The sequence below is a fragment of the Paramisgurnus dabryanus genome, chromosome 19 (genome assembly GCF_030506205.2).
Source record: "Paramisgurnus dabryanus chromosome 19, PD_genome_1.1, whole genome shotgun sequence".
Taxonomy (NCBI): domain Eukaryota; kingdom Metazoa; phylum Chordata; class Actinopteri; order Cypriniformes; family Cobitidae; genus Paramisgurnus; species Paramisgurnus dabryanus.
The window spans coordinates 5,537,233-5,560,239 of NC_133355.1; the positions used below are offsets into that span (position 1 = coordinate 5,537,233).

Consider the following 23,007-nt stretch of genomic DNA (forward strand, 5'->3'; position numbering starts at 1 on the left):
TTAATCTCTTAAATGTACTGTAATATATAGTCCACAATCTTAAGCACAGCCTATCACTGATAGCTGCTACGAGGAATCTATACGGGCCCATAAAAGAATATAAGTGCAGTCATATGAAATTACTTACCTACACTATATAAACTACACTGTTTAAATATGGTTAGCTTCTATAAGAAATCTTTAACATCCACAACACCTTTCTGTTGCATATAAGTTTCTGTAGTGCACCGTTTTATACCATATGTGACTCCCAGTGAAATCCCAGCTTAAGTAATTTTGTGTTATTTACTGTTTTCTGCATTAATGTAAAGAACATTCTGTGAATATATAACCTTGATATCTTTAATATTGACTGAGTAAGATCATGTTGAAGATTTCACGGACAGGGTCACGTTTGTGGAACGCAAAGGCAATTTCAATATGACATATACATTTATGATGTATAGAAAACTACTAAGGAAGTGCTATTAAAGCAATCAATATATTGTGAAGTCAAGGGTTGAGTTGAACCGGATGGCCACCATGGAAAATAATGTATCTCCAACTTTTAACGAGAAAAATACTGAAGGCCACAATTATCTCATTCAACATCACTTAATCATGTCAAATAAAATCTTTCCCTCTTTAGCCCCGGAGATGACAGATACAGTCACAGATGCAAGCCAAAACTGAAAAGGGCAAGGTCAGTGAAATCTGTGATTTATCCTTGATTGTCTCCGCTATGCACAGACACGCGCGCCCTGCGCACGCCCACAGTTTACCCATACATTTCCCTCACCGCGCGACCACTACGTCACTGTGATGCTGACGATTACATAAAATGTGATTACTGCCCAATCATCTCGCATCAGATCCGCGTTGAGCTATTAACACGTTCCACGAGCAAGACTAATAACGTATATGTTTAAAAGTAGCGTGGAGACGCCGGAGTCTGGTGCGCGCGTCGTTTGGGGAATGCGTGCGCGCATCAGTTATAATTGCGAAATCAGTCAATCCAATTATCTGTAGATTACTATGCTACGTCTGATAAGAAAAGGTTGTTATCAGATGCTCCGGGTCTGCAGTGGTCTCCGGAGAGAATAAGGGAGGGCTCGACTCATTCCGATTGACTTGCAAGTGGCTCACCTAATGCTCACCCAGCTCTCACTCCAGTGTCACCGGGGTGCATGTCTTTATAGAAACGTGGGCAACTTTATCCAGTACGAACATGTTAATGTACGTGTCTATATAGTCTCCCTCGCAAGCGCGCGCACACACACACACACACACACACACACACACACACACACACACACACACACACACACACACACACACACACACTAATAAGTGCAGTGCACTGGGTTCAGGCGTTTCCTTTAAGATATTTCATTGATCTCCGGCGACGGAAAATGCATGGAGGCTGGGCGACGCATTGAAGCCAGAAGGCCCACCTTTACTGGGAATATAAAAATAAAATGATCGCAGACCGTCTCGACCACAAATAGAAATACTTTGGCGGCCATGTTGTATTCATTTAGCCCCATCGGACGATGCATGCGACAATATAACACCCATAAACGCATTTCATATTTAATATAGCGGCAAAGAATGAAACAATGCATGCTGCAATAGTCGCACATCCCACTTAATAATTCCAATGCGTCTACATGTATTCAGGATAGAGGATGGAGATGTAGTAGGGGTACTCATAAAATTCCCTGGTGCAGAGCCCTTTTCAGTGTGTGATAGAAGTAAGAGCAGACAGCCAAATCCAAATTCATTTCATTTTCGTTTTGCAAAAAAATATGTATTAATAATGAATCATGCGGAGATCATTGAATTGCATATTGAGATGGTACATATCGGTGTTAAGGATAAAGCTGAACTGTCCGCATCAGTTCCTAGATCACACTCCTGGGCGACATGTATCAAAGGTAGTCCGTTTCAATGCATGCTAATGTGGGGGGGCTCTTTTCGCGAATTACGCCATATAACCCGATTTGTTCGATAAATCAATACGCCGTCCATCACACATGGACCGGGTGTGAGCATCTATATCAAAGCAGAACGTATGTATTACGGATACATTAGCAATCGTGGTGGTCATCGAATAAAATGAAAGGGAAAAAGGAGATAAAAATATTGAAACTCGTAACGTGCCCATAAACGCTCAACCGTGAGCGAGCAGCAGTCATCTGCTGACGCCCGGTTGCGGTGAGGAGACGGAGAATAAGGGAGGAGATGAGCGATAAGGGCATCATGATGGAGGAAACGCGAGAATTGACTTACACTTCGTAGTTCTTGCGTGCGATCCTTCATTTTTCCCCGCCGTGCTGGCCAAAAACGTCGCTTGAGATGTCCGCTGCGTTTGTGTCTTTATTATATCAAGCGTCTGGCTCCTGTAGTTTTCCACAGATTTGGGTGATGTTGAGAAAAAACCGAGCGCCCTGGTTTCCCCCTCTGCGCTATTTCACGCCTTTTTCTCTCCTTCTCCCTGTTCCTGGTTCAGTGATGGTGCGTCCTCCGTGGCGGTGCAGTGATGCCCCGCAGCGCGCTCTGACTCCAGCACACGAATGCGATTCCGAACGCGGTACTGATGCTGCAAAAAAAGAGGTGGGGGGAGGGGAGCGATGCAGAGGATGGAGCGCGTCTGCGCATGCGCCGCCCGGTCCTCGCCGTCCCTTTCACATCACCTGCCGCCCCTCCCCCATTCATCTCGCTTTCTGTAGCGCGCGTCGCCGCAGCGCGCACTGCCCCGCGTTTCCCATGATAACTAGGGAACTGTAGTTTGCTTGACGCGGAATATTAAAGGGCAGGGGCGGATTTTTGGTTTTTCCACCGCCTTGCACGAACCGCAGGCGTGACGAAAGGATCGACGCGCGTGTATTTTATCTGATGCGGAAAATGGGTATGTCGCATTGAGGAACAATGTGCTAACCTGTAGAATTTATAAAGGCAGCTTTTGGTATGAAAAAATTCTCACTGCCAGGAATACGTACCTGTTTGTTCTTGAAAAGGGAGATGATGTATGGATGGATAAATATTTGCACACAAAATATTATAGACCTTTTATTAGTTATAGTTTTAAAGGAATCAAACCTGTTCTTGAGGCTCTGCACCATAAGAGATTAAAGTTAAAAAATATTCTTACTAAATTAACCTTGCTTCTACTACAGTAACCATAGTTTAACTGTGGTAGTTAAACCAGTATAAATTAAAGCATGATCTCTCTACACTAAACTAAACCATGATATTTGTGCTAAAATTATGGTAATTCAAATGGCAATCAATGCCAAAATATGGTAACTATACTTTTTATTATAATAAAACCTTTCTTTATACACAGTGGCACGTGTAGTTGCTTTGCACATCTTGATCCCAAGTGTTTGAATTTATAAACCCTATAGGCTATGGATCTTTTTATCTTCTTTTATTAATCAAATCAGCTTTAGGGACGTAGGCCCTAAATCATTGATCTGTAAAGAATGGAAACCTTTAAGGAGACACTTCCTGAGTGATGCAGTTTTTTTATCCTCCAGGGGGCGCCATGTGGCTCACAGAACAACCTTGTATTATCGACTTGTTTTTAACACATATTTAGTATACTTGTGTTAAAAATATAGAGCATCTCTGTAATGTATTAAAGATACAAACATCAAGGTTTGTTACACTTTGAGTTTACTTACACATATCAAATTACAATGAATGATGAAATTAAAATGCTGTAACTCACAGACATAGAAACAGATGGGTAACAGGTGCCGTTCTGAATGTTAACCATTTTTTACATGCAGCCCTTTATACATCACCATTTTCTAGAAAACTAGCAATTTCAAACGACATAAACATCTTTATATGAAGACTTTGACTGTTTTTGTAAATATCATATATTTTCTTAAAGCTATATTAGTCCAAATAGTACATATAACCAACAAAAACATTCATATTAGGCAACTAGGGTTAACTATAAACTACATAGAAAAATTGGTAATACTTTACAATAAGTTTGTTTTTGTTAACATTAGTAATGCATATGCTCAGTTTTGTAAACTTTTTCAGCGTGTCCCCTCCCCTTGTGTACGGTGACCCTTTATGACCCCCCCCAAAGAAAATGTATGACAAGAAACATTGTAAAACATCAAATTTGAATTAAACAAAACTTATTAAAATATAAAATTCTATGCCTTATTTTTCAGAGGTTTAATTACACAGAATAAATGATAAATTCATGTATTTCATAAAATGAAATAAAACTGGCCCCCGGCACAATCTCAGGGCCTCCCATTTTAATAATATATTAGTAATATATTACTTAAAAAACTAAAAAAATTACTTTAACTGGTTACACCTAAAATCAGATTTTTTTTAACTTAAAGGGAAACTCCACTTTTTTTGTAAAGTGTGATCACATTTTCCAGCTCCCCTAGAGTTAAACATTTGATTCTTACCGTTTTGGAATCCATTCAGCTGACCTCAGTGTCTGGCGGTACCACTTTTAGCATAGCTTAGCATAATCCATTGAATCTGATTAGACCATTAGCATTGCGCTAAAAATAACCAAAGAGTTTCGATATTTTTTCCTATTTAAAACTTGACTCTTTGTAGTTACATCGTGTACTAAGACCGACGGAAAATTAAAAGTTGTGATTTTCTAGGCAGATATGGCTAGGAACTATACTCTCATTCTGGTGTAATAATCAAGGACTTTGCTGCTGTAACATGATAATATCATTGCGCCTCCTGCAGCCATGTTATATGTTATATTTCCAAGCCATATCGGCATTTTTTAAAAAAAGTGGAGTGTCCCTTTAAATTCTACTTTTTACAGTGTAAATGCTGAAAATAACATGAATTAAGATTAATAAATGCTGTAGAAGTTCATTGTTAGTTCATGTAAGCTAATGCATGTCCTAAGGTAACAAATACAACCTAATCTGTTAAAAAGAATTCAGACAGTTTCAGATCAGTCTCTTTTTCTTCTATATGACAATTTTCGTTTACCAATTTCTTTGCTCTTTTCTGCCATTTTTCTCCCTAATGCTTTGACTGCATTAAATAATTTGCAATATTGCATTTTATTTCCTGTTCATTTTGAAACACATAATGCATCTACCGTGGGTTTCTCATTATTCTTCATTTCTTTTGAGCTCTGATGCGTTTACTTGAACTCAGACTGCATTTGGAGTATTTCAAAAATGCACTCTAAAAAATGCAAAGTGGATTAATGCCTGTGTGTGGATGCCAACATTGTCAAGAAAATAAATGCTGAGCCAACTCCACCCCAATCAAATATCCTTGTTCCCACCATTTAGCTCGAACCTTAATCACTGTGCTCCTATATTCCTAAACTTTAAGCAGTTAATTGAAAGCCACTTACTGAGGTTTAAACCTTGAATATGCCTTCTGCATTTTTAACCACTGATATCTCTAAACAGTGAAAGTGTAAGGCCTTAAACCAAAATGCTTTTTTTAAAGGTTCTGTATTTCATCTATCTAACTATGTTTTTGCTTAATCTTAATAAAATGGCTATTCTGTAACAGTGGCGGCTTGTAACTGCTCATCTGAGGGGCGCTAATTCAAAAGAAGTATTCGGAGTGTCATGTGTGTTGCTTGCATTTTCAAACTATGTAGTGATGCACCGACTTATCGGCCGCCAGTATTTATCGGCCGATTTTTGATGAATTTGAAACCATCGGCATATCGGCAATAGCACAAGAAAGGCCGATACCGATTGTTTATTAATTAACTGCATAAAAATCCAGTATATGTAAAAAAATGAGTTAATGTTGTTAATAAAATAAATGCTAAATAGCAAAAACCACATTTGAAGGTTGTCATGTTGTCTTATTGTATTTGTTTTAGCTTAATTTGTGCCTCTCTTATTATGTTGGTCAGTTGAATGTCAATTAGATCCAATCCATGTTCAGTAAAAATAATTTGATGCAGAAATAAACTAGCTAATAGACCAACTGTATAGTATTGTATACAAGTGTTTAATATCGGTATCGGCATCGGCCAGAAGTTGTCTGTTTAAATCGATATCGCCCCAAAAAAATCCTATCGGTGCATCCCTGAAAATATGTGAACTATGTGCATCACGAGTTTGTTAAAATAAGTGCCTGCTGCACAGGCGTCAAAACCGTTTATGATAAAAGAGGCGCTCACGTTCACAAAATATACGCACGACACTCCCTTAACAGTTAACTGTGATTATGCATGAGATTATGCGAGTATCTGGCAAACGCGAGCGTCTCTTTTATCATAAACCCTTTAGATGCGTCTGCAGCAGGCACTTATTTTGACAAGACAAGTGATGCACACAGGATCGCTCGACGCGCAGAACACATATTTTGATAAAAAAGGAACCACACACATGGCAGGCTACATACATGTTGTGACGAACTTCGCATCGAGCGCCCTCGAAAAAAGAAGTCACCGGCCGCCACTGTTGTGTAAAAAGCACACTCTCAGAAAACAAGGTGCAAAAGTTGTCACTGGCAGTACGTTTTAAAAATTACACTTTTATATCTAAAAGGTGCATACTGGTACCTCAAAGGAACAAAAATGGTACATATTAGGACCTTTCTAAAAGTTACCGTCCAATGTGACAACTTTTGTACCTTTTTTCTGAGAGTGTATAAAGAAAGTATTATTAATTAGAGGAACATTAAAAAAATAGACTTGATTAATCAAATAACTTGATAATCTTGTATAAGATATTCAGGTGGCACGTTATTTTTTAAGCTCTGAATCCATTTTAGATTATCTTTGCGCAACCTTATTTTTACAGAAATGTTTTTCCTGCAAAACCATTTGATACATTGAATGAAACTGGCATCAATGGGTTGTAATCAGTTAGAATAGTGTCTCCATCAGGTGCAGGGGTATATTTTTCACAGTATGCACCTCCAAGTCTCGGGCCACAATGTGCACTAATGGAGACCAGAAAACTGCCATGCTTAAGACCCATCCGCCTATGTATACCGTTGCTTCGAGTTGGGATAACAGAACCTCTTCCCAGGAGATCATCATCCCAGCGGTTATCACGGTCCCACACCTCAAACCTAATTGGCCTGAAAGATGATGGTAGAAATGATATTAAATAAAACTATGTTTTTAACAAAAAAATCAACATTCCACACTCAAAGTTGTCAAAAATGGACGAACCCAGCCTGTTGTTTTGTAATTTAACCTATGCTGCATGGGTTGTTTTTAACCCACTGCTTGGTGAAATATAAACATTTTCTAAGCAAATTTAACACAAAGGCTGCGTTTGTCCCTTCTGACCCTACACTGGGTTAAAAATAATCCAGCATTTTTAGACTGTATATACAATATTTTGTTTCTCTACAAAATAACTTTAATGGGAAATAATGGATTAACGCCTAAATTAAAAATATTATTTGACCCATACACAAGTTTCTGGTTCAAAGGTACCACTTTAGAATAAGGTTGCATTTGCTAACATGAGTTCATGCATTAGCTTATATGAACTAATAATAAACAATACTTCCACAGCTTTTTTAATCTTAGTTCATGTTAATTTTAGCATTTACTAATACATTTTTAAAATCAAAAGTTGTAACTGTTAACATTAGTTGATGCACAATAAACTAGCATGTACATTACCAAAGATGAAAAATACCATGGACCACAAAACCAGACACAAGGGACAAGTTACAAGCTTTGCCGAGATACAACAATTTAACAATATGGAAAGTGAGTGTGCAAAAAAAATCAAAATATTGAGAAAATCACATTTAAAGTTGTCCAAATTAAGCCCTTAGCAATAAATAGTACTAATGATAAATACATATATATATATATATATATATATATATATATATATATATATATATATATATATATATATACACACATATACATATACATATACATATACATATACATATATATATATATACACACATATACATATACATATATATATATATATATATATATATATATATATATATATATATATATGTATATGTATATATATATGTATATGTATATGTATATATATATATATATATATATATATATATATATATATATATACACACATATACATATACATATACATATATATATATATATATATATATATATATATATATATATATATACACACATATACATATACATATACATATACATATACATATATATATATATACACACATATACATATACATATATATATATATATATATATATATATATATATATATATATATATGTATATGTATATATATATGTATATGTATATGTATATATATATATATATATATACACACATATACATATACATATACATATACATATATATATATATATATATATATATATATATATATATATATATATATACACATATACATATACATATACATATACATATACATATATATATATATATATATATATATATATATATATATATATATATATATATATACATACACACACATATATATATATATATATATACAGTAGGAAGCATACAAAATCTTTACTTAATATCTTAATGATTTTTGGCATGAAAAAAAATCAATTATTTTGACCTATACAATGTTTTGTTGGCATTTGCTAAAAATATACCCGTGCAAATCATGACTGGTTTTGTGGTCCAGGGTCACATATTGCTCATTGTTAGTTCATGTTAGCTAATGCAGTTACTAGTGTTAGCATTTATAACCTTATTGTAAAGTAATACCACATAGAAAGTCAGTCTTAACAAATTGTAAGATTTAAAGAGACACTTTTTCACACTCACGCTCGTTGCCTCAGATCCACGGTTCCAAATGCCACACGATAGTTCCAATGAGGAAAGTTGTTGTTCCAAATCACATGTGTCGTAGCCCCTTGGCTTCCGTAAAACACTTTTACATAACCATCTGTTTTTGTGAAATAATCTCCCCACAGTCCCGCACCGCTTATCACTATCACAGTCAAAGTGGCCACTCCTGGCTGGCTTGGACAGCAATCACTATCAATACGTTGATGACCGCTGCATTTACACGCACAGTTACCCTTACGATGCCCCACCTTGCATTTTGAGGAGCAGCCAATATTTATAGCATTTTTTGTTATGTATTTACTAATGGCGGCCTGTAAACTGGCTTTTCTGACTGGGTCGTGTGTCACCAACATATGGAGTGAAGAAAGCGTATAAGAAACTACGCCTGGGATCGTCTTCAATGACTCGAGCCATGGTCCATACCCGTTTTTGTTGTCCGGAGTAAAGAGGATATCGTGATGCTTACCATTGCCCCCTGTCATTTCAGTAACACGGTCAGAGAAAGAGGCGCTGAAGCTGTGGCTTCGCTGTAGTTTTTTCTGCTTGGCCTTGCAGAACTGCGTCTGCGCGCTCAACTTCACACCCTTGATTATCCCAGACGCCTCTACCGATAAGCAGTTACTCACGTCGTTTACCGACAGTCCCGTCATGGCAACCTTGCAGGTTCTCACGGCAGTGGTCGATTTTACGCGTCCACCCAGGCTGACTCTCCGCAGAAAGTGCGTTCCGTAGATGGAGATGAAGTGGTTGTAGGCCGCCTCTGACTTGCTGTTGAATAGAGCAGGAAGGGCTTTGATGGAACCGTTGAACTCTTTGGTTAGTGGAGGACGAGCATGAAGACGGAACCTGAAACGAATGATTATATGGACTTTATGAGAAACTGAATACATTTACACATTAGGACCTATCTCCCAACAGATAGGTCCTTTCCATGAATAGGGTACACTGACTTTCGGTTTTTGAAATATTAGATTCCCACTTTAAGTTAGATAACACACTATAGGGTGGTTTCTGGACAGGGATTAGTTTAAGACAGGACTAGGCCTTTGTTTAATTAGGAAATATAACTAGTTTTAACAAACATGCCTTACTAAAAACATTACTTGTGTGGTTATTTTGTGGCAAAACAAAGGGCACTGATGTATTTTAAGATATGTCAGTTCAAGTTGTTTTCAGCTCGTACATTCATTTTAGTCTAGGACTAATCTAATCTCTGTCCGGGAAACCGTCCCAATATATGTTAGATAAACTGTTACCCACTTTCAGATTGACCTAAACAGGGTTTCAGACTTTTTAAGAAGTTTTTCAAATTTTGGTAACAAAAATATTTAAATGAACTTTTTAGGTTTTCACTTACCAATTGTTAAAAAAAATTCACATCACGGGCAACAGCCATTTTAATTGAAAAATCATACATATGCAGTGCTTAACAAATTTATTTGACCACCACTCAATTTAAAGTTTGTGCCACAGCTGCACTAAACTAACAGTATAGGGATTACCAAAACAATTTATGTTTTTAGTAATGGTTAATCCAGCATTATGTGTAAGATCTTTAGTCACATTAGTATTTTTGCTATAAAATATAATTGTTTTATTCATGAATTTTCAAATATACTGTTATTCATGAAAGGGGAAAAATAGTAAAGGACCTTCACTGCAATAAATGATTTTCAAGAAAAACAAATTCTTAGTATGTTTGTCTTGTTTTCAGTAAAAATATCAAAAAATAATTAAATTAAGATGCTTTTTCTTAATGAGCAAAACGACACAAGAAAATAAGTCTAGTTTTTAGATCAAAAACTTCACAATTAAGTGATTTTGTGCATAAAATAAGCAAAAAAAATCTGCCAATGGGCTAAGCAAAAAATATTTTTTTTAAACACTAAATTTGAATTTAAAATGCAAGAAAATTGCTTACCCCTATGGCAGATTGTTTGGCTTTTTTATGCACAAAATTACCTAAATTTGATATTTTTTGGTCTAAAAACTAGACTTATTTACTTGTGTCGTTTTGCTCGTCAAGAAAAGGCATCTTCATTTAAGAATTTTTAGATTTTTTTACTGAAAACAAGACAAAAATACTAAGATTTTTTTTTTTTTTAAATAATTTTTTGCAGTGTTGTTGTTTTATTCAGATGCCCAATTACAGTTAATGTACTTGCTGTCATTAATAGAAAAATAAGTTTTAATGGTTTTACGCTGAATTCATTTCTGACTTCTAAGAGAAGTTATATGTACCGACTCAAATTAATTTGATATGATTACACGTGGAGAGAGTCCACATTAAAGGGGACATATCATGAAAATCTGACTTTTTCTATAATTGGGTCCCCAGTGCTTCCATCAACCTAGAAAATGTGAAGATCAACCCAGTACCTTAGTTTTGGTAAACCATTCTCTGCAAGCATGTGAAAAAATAGGTCATTGAAATTTGGCCCCCCTTGTGATGTCAGAAGGGGATCTTATTATAATTAAACCTCCCCTTAATCTGCACTATTCATCTACGGCACTGCCATTTAGTGCAGAGAGAAAGAGAAATGATCGCCATCAAAGATTTATTTGACATTTTAAAAAAGTTTTGTGAAATGTCCCATTTAAAGCACTTCATGTTGCTGGGTGAACTGTAAGATAGATAGACAGGTGGTCTAATAATTTTGTTAAGCATCGTATGTATACCAAAACTTACGTGTAATAGCTGCAGGAGAAGGTGTGACTTGTGTAGGAGAACTTGTCTTTAGATGCATGGCTCTTTGCGAACCTGGCTGACTTCGAATGAGTGCCACCTAAGGCCACGCCTGCCACGCCTGGCAGACCCAATCCAACCTTCCAGCTGATGCTGGCTGAATTGGTGGTGTCTTTAATCACAGAGTTGGCGGTTTCGTGCACCCTGGCACTGACGCTACGGCGACATTTTACCTTGATGCGCCAGTCGAGTACAGATGCCGGCAACTTCTGCTTCTTTTTGAGCAGTTTGTTGTCACACATAGTGCAGTTGCCATGTTCTCCTCCTGTCATGTAGGTACGCACGTCCACCACGAAGGCTCCGGTGGTCTTCATTCGCACAATATCAAAGCCCTCTCCCACCAAATTATGCCCGGGTACGAAAGGCATAGTCTCACATTCGGTGCTAGGGGCCTGTTCGCAGCAGAGGGCAAGAGGAAGAAAGAGCAGCAGAAGAACCGGAGCCATTTGTACTGCAGAAACAATCTGAGAGAGGATGATAAAATATATAAGACTGTTTATAGACTATTTCACATTGGTCAAAGTAATAACTTACAAAATAAATGACATTGGGTGAAAATATATACCTACAAAAGTTCCTACAAGCATCAGCATTGCACAATATTAGTGAACGAAATCACTACTAAGAGCCAAACGTCATTATCAAGTGAATTATCCAAACCAAATTAAAGTTAAAATAAGTGACCTCTAACTCTGCGTCATTTAAAGTATACTTATTAAGTAGAAAGACAACTTATATTCATTGTATAACATCAAGCCCAGATCGCACAATAACATTTTCATATTTTCAGTTTAGTAAAAACACTTTTTTTGATTAAATTTAAAATAAAGTAACAGAATCAAGTCCTCACATCAAGAAATAGCATACGAAGCAGCTGCCTAAAATATCTCAAAATGTGCAAGTGCTGATGCGCAAGATTATTATACAGACAAATAAACTCTACATAATAAATGATACTTATAAATAAAAATGAATAAATTGAACTTGCAATTTACATTTATCCAGTTGGAGTTTCTCATAACAGCTTTGCTTAAACCGTCACAGGACAGAAGCTTCGGTTGAATAACACCAAAGTTATGAAAAGAGAAAACGGGAACAAAAAAAGCCAGACTCAGAAACACCAGGTTGAAACGGTTACATGTTCACTTTGCCCACAAACACTTATTTCAAAAAAGAAAAACATTTGTTCAAACAGCCTTTACAGACTTGAACTAGATGAAGTTTAATCTTCTCAGAAATTATTTTGTTTAAAGAAGTACTGCTAAAATTACAGTAATGCATAACTATGTTTGTTTCTTACTGTACGCCAGGGGTCTTTAGCTACTCTTCTTCGAGGGCCAGATTTAAAAATTGTAAATATGATGCGAGCTTTTACCCCTTTATTTACCTTTTATATATTTTTTACTTTGACCTACTATATATATAAAGTTTTTGTTATGTTCAAGAAACCAATTTGAAATGATTCAAGGTTTGTGACATGGTGCATTATCCTGCTGGAAGTTGTCATCAGAGGATGGGTACATGGTGGTCATAAAGGGATGGACATGGTCAGAAACAATGCTCAGGTAGGCTGTGGCATTTAAACAATGCCCAATTGGCACTAGGAGGCCTAAAATGTGCCAAGAAAACATCTCCCACACCATTACACCACCACCACCAGCCTGCACAGTGGTAACAAGGCATGATGGATCCATGTTCTCATTCTGTTTACGCCAAATTCTGACTCTACCATCTGAATGTCTCAACAGAAATCGAGACTCATCAGACCAGGCAACATTTTTCCAGTCTTCAACTGTCTAATTTTGGTGAGCTCGTGCAAATTGTAGCCTCTTTTCTTATTTGTAGTGGAGATGAGTGGTACCCGGTGGGGTCTCCTGCTGTTGTAGCCCATCCGCCTCAAGGTTGTGCGTGTTGTGGCTTCTCAAATGCTTTGCTGCATACCTCGGTTGTAACGAGTGGTTAATTCAGTCAAAGTTGCTCTTATATCAGCTTGAATCATTCGGCCCATTCTCCTCTGACCTCTAGCATCAACAAGGCATTTTCGCCCACAGGACTCCCGCATACTGGATGTTTTTCCCTTTTCACACCATTTTTGTAAACCCTAGAAATGGTTGTGCAGGAAAATCCCAGTAACTGAGCAGATTGTGAAATACTCAGACCGGCCCGTCTGGCACCAACAACCAGGCCACACTCAAAATTGCTTAAATCACCTTTCTTTCCCATTCTGACATTCAGTTTGGAGTTCAGGGGATTGTCTTGACCAGGACTACACCCCTAAATGCATTGAAGCAACTGCCATGTGATTGGTTGCATTAATGAGAAATTGAACAGGTGTTCCTAATAATCCTTTAGGTGAGTGTGTGTATATATATATATATATATATATATATATATATATATATATATATATATATATATATATATATATATATATATATATATTGGTGCCACATTTATATATATCTAGGATATGGCCCCAATGACAGCTTGGGGCATCTAAAACATTCACAAATGCACTTGAAGGGATAGTGCATCCATAGATGATGATTTTGTATTTGTACTAAATCTGTATGAATTTCTTTTTTTATGATAAACACAAAAGCAGATATTTAAAAAATGATTGTAAGCACACAGCTGATTGTAACCATTGACTTCCATATAGGAAAAACGAATACGATGGAATTCAATGGGTACCGTCAACTGTGTGCTTACCATCATTTATAAAAATATCTTCTTCATCATTTATCACAACACTTCCATAATATTTGTTTTCCTACTATGGAAGTCAATGGTTACAGCAGCTGTGTGCTTACTATCATTTATCAAAATATCTTCTTTTGTGTTCATCAGAAGAAAGAAATTCATACAGGTTTAGAACAACATGAGAATGAGAAAATAATGACAGAATTTTCTTTTTTGTTCTTTAAGTGCATTTGTGAATGTTTTAGATGCTGGGTCTTATATAACCTAAACGTCTCAGTGGCAAATAAGATGCATTTAATGCAAATGAATCATGACATTGTCACAATACAGGGTTATGCTAATCACAAACTCATATCTTGAATCTTTTTTATCCGTCTGTGTTTAATGCATTTAAATAGCAGACTGTTGACCTCCACACTGACCGAGACTGACTTCTCTGGATCTGTGGTCTAGTGGTTCTTATCTTATAGATTGAAAAGATAGCCAGTCAAGTGCAAACCGTAAGTCTCTGATGCTGTCATTCATATGACCCAACGCCTTACAAGACCACAAAAACTTTAAGACCTCATATAAATATATGGATTCACTTTATGTTTACTTAATTTGCAGACAGGATGAATATGATCACTGTTTTTATGTAGTGCTTCATTAATGTGAATGTGAGGAGCTCAGGTGCAAAAGCCGCTAAAGTTCACCTGTGTCAAATATGAAAAGATGATACTATTAACTGAATGTTCTGGGCACGTATATGTTCATTAAATAGTTTAATTTCAAATCTGCTTAATCCTGCTTAAAATACCTCTTTGTTTGCAGAATACATTAAGAGTCTGATAAAAAAAAATGCTAATTTACAAGAAAACATGTATGATGCACTTAGAGGGTTTTGCATCTAAGCAACTCTTCATATCTAGCTGAACAATCATATAGAGAAGTTGCAATGACTGCAGAAATGGCACGGAGAGCTCTGTTCCTCTGTAAAGTTCACACCCATGCATTCAAGAAACATACAGTTTCACACCCAAATTACAACCCTGTAACAGTTTTTATTTAATATTTGTGAAATGAGCAAAGCATTCGATCTTAACAGCAAATACTTGGTTCGTTTTAAAAAAGCTTAAAAAACCAAACATATTCTTTATGTTAAGCAAAAGTTAATCCTACACTGGCTGGGTTATTTTTGACCCATAATGGGTAAATATTGGACAGAACACACCGCTGGGTTAAATAATAATAACCCGGCCATTTTTAAATTGTAGACATCACAACTGTGGCCAATTGGGACAAGCATTCATGTAACTCAATTGGAAAGCATTGCATCAGTAGTGCAAAGGTCATGAGTTTGATTCCCAAGGAACGCACGTTCCCAGCTACAGCTTAAATGCATTACCATATGGCAAAAAATATATTTTTTAAAATATGATTTTAAATGTATTTCAAAATATACAAAAATAGCCAAAAATATATGTGCTGAAATATATTTGCAAAAATGTATTTTGCACCTATATTTTTTTTGGCAATTTTTTGTATATTTTGAAATATATTTTAAAAATAAATTTATTTTAAAGCATTTATATTGACATCGCATTAAAAAAGAAAAACTGTAAACATAACAAATTTAAAAAACGTTCAAATTAAATATTTTAATAGGGCTGTCAAAAGATTAATCACGATTAATCGTATGCAAAATAAAATTTGCGTTGGCATAATATATTTGTGTGTATTGTGTGTAATTATTATATGTGTGCGTGGGTTGTGTGTGTGTGTGTGTGTGTGTGTGTGTGTGTGTGTGTGTGTGTGTGTGTGTGTGTGTGTTTGTGTGTGTGTGTGTATAAATATATTATATTAGACACACACACACACACACACACACACACACACACACACACACACACAAACAAACATACATGTATACATTTAAAAAAATATATTTTTATATATATAATCTAAAATATATCAAAATCTGAATATATATATATATTTTTTTTTAAATGTATACATGTATGTTTGTTTGTTTGTGTGTGTGTGTGTGTGTGTGTGTGTGTGTGTGTGTGTGTGTGTGTGTGTGTGTGTGTGTGTGTGTGTGTGTGTGTGTGTGTGTGTGTGTGTGTGTCTAATATAATATATTTATCAAATACATGCATGTTTGTGTATTTATATATACAAGTTATCCACTGTGCACATATTATGCAAAAACAAACTTTTTTGTATGTGACTAATCTTTTGACAGCACTAATTTTAACAGCAAAAATATACTTAATATATTATTTTATATTTTATTCATGCATTTACATTATATATTTCTACTTTTTACATTTTATGCAAACCTATATGTTTTGGCCAGAAAAAATATTTTTTGCCGTATGGGTTTGTACACATACATAGAAATGTATTTTTTGCGCCTAAAATACATTTTGAAATATTTCCTAATATATGAAGGTTAAAATATATATAATTAAGCTATTTTTTACAAAATGTATTTAACATAACATTCAAAACATATTTTTGGCCAGAGAAATGTTTTATTTTTTGCCGTATGGGTTAAATGCTTTGGATAAAAGTGTCTGCCAAATGCATACATGTAAATTGCCTAATATAATGGACTAAAAGTTAGTTTATAACCCTGGAACCTAAACATATGTCTTAAGTAATTATACTTAAAAAATTCCTGCTAACGTCACATTTAGTAACAACATTGCTAACACATAATATCCTTATGTAGCATTTTTAGTTCAGTGAGATAACGTTGCAAGATTAATTTTGTAGTTGTTTTCATGCTTCTTTGTGAAATGAGGAACAAGTGAATGTCTTATATGTGCTGATTCCTCCACAAAGACTTACTTTACCGCTCTAGTAGGATATGAATTCATTTTCAGGTACATGAAATGCAGGTTAGACAAGACCAAAGCACTTTAAAGGCGAATTTTAATGTTTATTCATTTAGATTGATTTTTTATTTTACTTCACCCTAACGGGAAAGAACTAGAAGCATGCATGAATCTAAAATGTTTCTTATACAAAATACGGTTAGTAAGAAATGTTATACATTTTCAACTTAACAAAATTGTGCCAAAGACCCCAAGAACTATCACATCCCTAAAAACACTGAGGTTTCATCACTCATTTCATACGTTCATAAATCAAAGGAAATTGAAAACCCTTATGATTAGATTCATTCAGTCTGAAACTCACTTTCAGTTTGCCAAGAGCCAAAATCTATTTACGGCCTAATGTTTTTTGCTCTTTTGTATGCTATTACATTATTTGTTTGTTTATTGTTTGGTTTCTTTTTCATCCAAGCAGCTGTCCTGAGGAAAACAGCCGTGAAACCACACACCAGAAATCTAGTTTAGAAATATTTAACGTGGCTCAATGTAATCTATAACTTAGTGACATATCAGATCACAGTTTAGTCCTGATTGTGATGTAGGCCATGAACAGTTACTGTTGAATGTGGGTTAACCCATTTACACCAAAAGGCAGCATAGCCGAGTACGACCCAGATGTTACATCAGTTGTAAGGTCCTTTGGTCTGACAAGCCTGTGGAATGAAAACAAATATTACAGGATAATTGGATACACTTTTAGGCTTTCTAGGATATTTCTGGGTTAAGAAACTGTATAACATTTATACAAAGATTCCAATACAACTGGGGAGTAAATTGATACTGGAGAAAAATAAATGAATGAATGAAAACACTTTTAGTGGTAGCATTTAGTTCACCCAAAAATAGAAATGTTTTTACAATTTGTCCTTCCAAAAATATAACTTATTTTTCGTCATAAAAACACCAAAAGTAAATTACAATCTACTGTATTGTTTTTATTACCTTAGAACAGGGGTGTCAAACTCATTTTAATAATGACACCATGTCACCATGTTAGCGCCATGCTTTAATATTTTAAACCTTATAGTGTGCTGATAATTGTGTTAATATTAAGTAAACAAACTACAAATAAATTAGCAAAAAAATAACCAATACTAATACTGTACAATAAAAAATAACACACATAATATTTATTTTTATCTGTAAAACCCCTTAGGTTGAAAAGCTTTACTTTAACTTCCTCTGCGTGGAACCTGGTAACACTTTAGTATAGGGACCAATTCTCACTTTTAACTTAGTTTCTTATTAGCTTACATATTGGCTGTTTATAAGTGCTTATGTCTTGTTCTGCATGACAATATTGTACATCCCTTTACCCAATCCAATACTAACCGCTACAACAACTACACTGTAAAAAACAACCTATAGAATTTACTCAAAAAAATTGTTGTAACAATTTGCACTCACTTTGTTTGAGTAAATTATATCCTATATATTTGATTAAAAAGTACCTAAATTTAATTACTATGATAAAGTAAAAAAAATTAGGTAAGGTCTACCTATTTTTTTCATAACTAATTACTTATAAAAAAATGAATAACATTAACCCTATTGGTATTAAGGCACAGATCTATTAAATTATTATTAATAATGATAAGCCATTAAGAAACATTACATATTACTTATTCAGAGAGGGTTGAATAAGAAAATAGTCATGCACAAGATTGCATAAATTGTTTGCTTTATTGACCAAATAACATTCTGTAAACATTTAAAACTAATTATTGGACGTATAATAACCCCAATACATTTCAAGTGAAATACAACATATCATAGTTTTACATAAAGCTTCTTGAACATATTATTTCATAAAACAAAATAAACCAAGGCTTCATGAGATGTTAAAAACCATTAAAAGCAAGATTCCTAAATACTGTTCTTCACGTTATCATTAGAAAATTAAAGAAGACAATAATATGAGAGGAAAAACTGATCTCATTTACCTCAGTAGACTAGCATGCTATATCGATACAAACAAACATTTCAACTTCATTTAAAACTTATTAAGTGCAAAAATACAACTTCATATTATGCTATAACTCACAGTACACGTGCATAAAACATTGAACACTAACAAGAAGTACTTACATTCAATTTTAAGTGATTCAACTTCATATACAAGTCTCATATATAACATATGAACTCCGAAATACTTTTTTGAACAGACATTAAAAAGCGAAAGGCAACGTTAAGTATCCGTAAATGATAATAATAATAATAATAATAAAATGGCTTCATAAATGGATCCCTTCTAAAACAAAACTCAATATATTAACAGATAAATGCAAGAAAACTTTTACAGTAATTATCTAGCATCGACAGCTTTACCGTTGTTTGTTTGTCTGCTCGACGCCCTCCCGTCTGTATCGTACATCAACCGTCCGCTGCTCTCTCTCGTCACGTGGCTTGCTCAAGTTCAACCACTCATATTGAGCAGCTCCGCTGTTCACGAGATTCAGACATGTAAATAATAATAATGGAAGTTAATATTTTAATCATAAATATGGATATTTATTCGTATTCGCAGGTGCAAGAACTGGGCGATGTTTCATTCAAAGCTAACCTGACTGACATATTCTAACCTATCAATCTGTCAACAACAGAGACAGAGAAGCACGCAAATGACTAAACTTCTGGTAGATTTTACAGTTAACCAACTTAACATTTCCATTCATGATGATATCAACAAGTTAAATAAAAACTTACCTGTCAACAAACCGCAGTTCTCCCGCCGATATGATATGAAAAAATGGTGACTCGAGTCCCGCCTGGATGTTGATTCATGCGCACTTTGCGGTGCTAAGGCCAATATTTTGGGGTATATGTTACTTATTTTTTTAGTATTGCAGTTATTACTGTTAAAAATTGGATAGTGAAGGTAGAATATACCCATTATTTTTTATTTTACTTGCTAGCGTATATACTTAATTAAATTATAACTAATTTTCATGGGTTAAATTTAACACCCTCCAGAGTAATTTTTTACAGTGTACCTTATTAGCTATTAATTAGCAGTAAATTTGGGAGTTTACTGAGGCAAAAGTCATAGTCAATAATTATTAAGTGTTCCTCATACTGTGAGTGTTAACTAGAAGCTTAACAGAATTATACCCTATGCTACACCTTATTCTCTCTGTATTGCCAAATAATGTCAAAATTATTCATAAATCATTCACTTTTCTTTGGAATATATTTGTAACTTTGTAGCTTTCCATCGAGTTTAGTAACACTTTCTGCTATTGAAAGTAACCAAGGGGACTATTTTCCGGCAGTGCGTATCAATATCACTACGCCTGCTGCAGCCATATTACATTAGCAAAGTCCTTGATTATTACGCCAGTTTGCGTATAGTTCTTATTATATGTGCCTAGAAAATCGCAACTTTAAATTTTTCGTCTGTCTTAGTACACAATGTAACTACAGAAGAGTCAAATTTTAAATAGGAAAAATATCAAAACTCTTTGGTTAATTTTGAGCACGATGCTAATGGTTTAATCAGATTCAATAGATTGTGCTAAGCTATGCTAAAAGTGGTACCGCCAGACCCGGAGATCAGCTGAATGAATTCCAAAATGGTAAAAATCTATGGCTCTATCTTACACCCGGCGCAATGCAGCGCAATGCGCGACGAAAGTGTCTTTCGCTAGTTTCCACCCTAATTTTCACGTTTAGCGCCGCGTTGTTTAAATAGCAAATGCATTTGCGCCCCCTTTTGCGCCCATGGGCGTTCTGGTCTGAAAACGAGGTGTGTTCAGGCGCATTGTTGGCGCGTTGCTATTTTGAGGAAACTAAAATAGACTACGCCATTGACCAACAAAAACCTGGTCTAAACTCAATGGCGCAATGTGTTTTATGTTATTTAAAGAGCGCATAAGTAAAATGCGCCTATACACGGGAGGACAACGCGGGTTTGCTTATCACAAAGTACATGAATGCGCAGCAGCACAAAAATGCTTTTAAATATGAAAGATTAAAGGATTGAATGTAAAAGATTATTATTGAGTCTCTTGGACATAAATGAGGAGTAATTATGAGACGTTAGAAGGCGCAAAGAGCTGCTTCACCTGCAGCCTGGTAAGTAAATAAATGCTTTGCTTTGAACAAATGCGTCTTTTTTTGAAATGTTTTTTTTATGCTACCTCACGGATTTATTGTATATGATTACTCTGTACCTGTGGATATGGTGAGATGAGAAACATTTTTAAGTAATGCTTTTTTTAAGAAATGCTATTTTTAGAGTACAAACCTTATCTTACATACTTGTAAATTATGTTTTGATGATATTGGATAGCCATACATTTAAAGCAATTAAAAGCCTGCTTTTTACTTCCATGACTAAAAGAAAACGGGTTTTAAAAGTTTTTAATAAAAAAATAACAATTTCAATACAAGTGAAAAACAACACAATTATTTAACATTAATCTTAAACTGGGGATCTTCTTCCTCCGCTTAGTTTTTCAGTTTACAAAGTCCGTCATCTAAATAGGGATTAGACATGGCACCAGCGCAACTTGCCTTTAAAGGGGATGAGAGCTGAGTCTCTCATTGGTTTACTGCACGTTACGCCCAAAATACTCCCATTACAATAGGACCAACCCTTTTCGACCATGCGCTCGGCGCACAAACCATTTTTCCCGTCGTTAAATTAGCAAAAGTGGATTCGGACACGCCCATTTAGACGTTGCGCTGTGCGCTTTAGACAATGCGCTTAGATCGTTAAAATAGGGCCCCTAAAGTTTTACTCTAGGGGAGCTGAAAAATTTGCATGTTTTTAAAAAAAGTGGAGTGTCCCTTTAAAACTAGTTATATTTCCTAATTAATCTGAGGCTTAGTCCTGGTTTAAGCTAATCCCTGTCCGGGAAACAGCCCTAAAATGTTTAAGTTCCAAAAAGCAAATGCAAAGGACTTCAGTGGGTTAAAGCCCTTATTTTCTTTTTCATGATTTTACATTTCTTTTGGTGTGTGGTATATCTTCTGAAGTGAAACTATATGTTTGTGAGGTAGAAACAAAAGCTACTTTAAGCTTATTTAGTAAAACAAGACGATCCGGCAACTCATTTTGAACATGGCAACTCGTCCCTACCTTTAAATCTCACTGGATCTCGCGTCTCATGATGACAACTTGTCACATGATACAAAACATGAGACCATTTTTATTTATGGTTAAATATTTCTGTAAGGAACTTCCAGAATACAGGAACTTCCTTTTTGTTCCATGCAAGAGGCCATCTTATGTGATCAGAACAAACATAAAAAATAAGATTTGTGGTTAAATTCAAGCATTAATATACCACCATGAATATACACCTGCAAACAGGCTTGTTGTCTGGTTTTGCAGCTAGTGCTGCTGTTTATTTCCCACACGCAGGTCAATGAGTGCAAGGACCAGTGAAGGGAAAAACCTGCAGTATTTCCTAAACGCCTGCCAGACTGCATCTCAAAGCTGCAGCAGTCCCTGCGCTGGCCGTAAACTGGGAAGTGAAAGTACAGATCAGGTTGTGCTTTTTTGTTATATTCCCACTCGCTAAACACCTAGCTGATCTTGTTTTAAGTTTAAGGGCACTAAAATTAACTAATTAAAATTAAGTTCTTAAATATATCATGTTTTCTTAATGTAACACATATGTTAAGAGTCATTTTTGAGTTAGAAAATTAAAATCAATATGAAAGTGAATAAAAATGTATAATAAAGCACTAGCTTACGTATGTAAGGCTTCTCAGCCTGACAGTATCACGCCCTGCCTATAGCTATGAGGTCTATAGCAATATGGCAGTGCCTCATGAATATTAATTACGCAATGAGACGCTTTCCAACAAGCATAATGATTGGCTGAAAAGGTGCTAGACAGCTGAACTGTCGAATCCTAATATCAGGGAGGTTTAA

The 23,007-nt window shown here is 35.2% G+C and overlaps 2 protein-coding genes across 2 annotated transcripts in view; both read right to left on the minus strand.

The window, feature by feature from the left end:
* The window catches only part of stx1b (syntaxin 1B), a 53,929-nt gene extending 51,300 nt beyond the window's left edge, over positions 1–2,629 (minus strand). Inside the window, exon 1 of the mRNA XM_065286107.2 lies at positions 2,272–2,629. Within this exon, the coding sequence (XP_065142179.1) occupies positions 2,272–2,301 (30 nt within the window). The 5' untranslated portion in view covers positions 2,302–2,629. The remainder of the gene's footprint in view (positions 1–2,271) is intronic.
* Positions 2,630–3,669: 1,040 nt separating this feature from the next.
* On the minus strand, positions 3,670–12,659 carry prf1.3 (perforin 1.3). Its single transcript, XM_065286049.1, has 4 exons — positions 12,531–12,659; positions 11,479–11,999; positions 8,766–9,635; positions 3,670–7,056 (listed from the first exon to the last, which is right to left on the minus strand). The coding sequence occupies exons 1-4, from the start codon at positions 12,552–12,554 to the stop codon at positions 6,768–6,770; spliced, it is 1,704 nt and encodes a 567-aa protein (XP_065142121.1). The 5' UTR covers positions 12,555–12,659; the 3' UTR covers positions 3,670–6,767.
* Positions 12,660–23,007: the final 10,348 nt, after the last annotated feature.

What these genes read in the sequence shown, in the direction of transcription:
- prf1.3 (XM_065286049.1), bottom strand. Translation starts at nt 12,554, where the DNA reads ATGAGAAACTCCAACTGGATAAAT. An exon ending in TTCTCCTGCAGCTATTACAC is followed by an intron (nt 9,636 to 11,478) that starts GTAAGTTTTGGT and finishes CATTCGTTTCAG; the next exon opens with GTTCCGTCTTCATGCTCGTC. An exon ending in GTGGATCTGAGGCAACGAGC is followed by an intron (nt 7,057 to 8,765) that starts GTGAGTGTGAAA and finishes ATCATCTTTCAG; the next exon opens with GCCAATTAGGTTTGAGGTGT.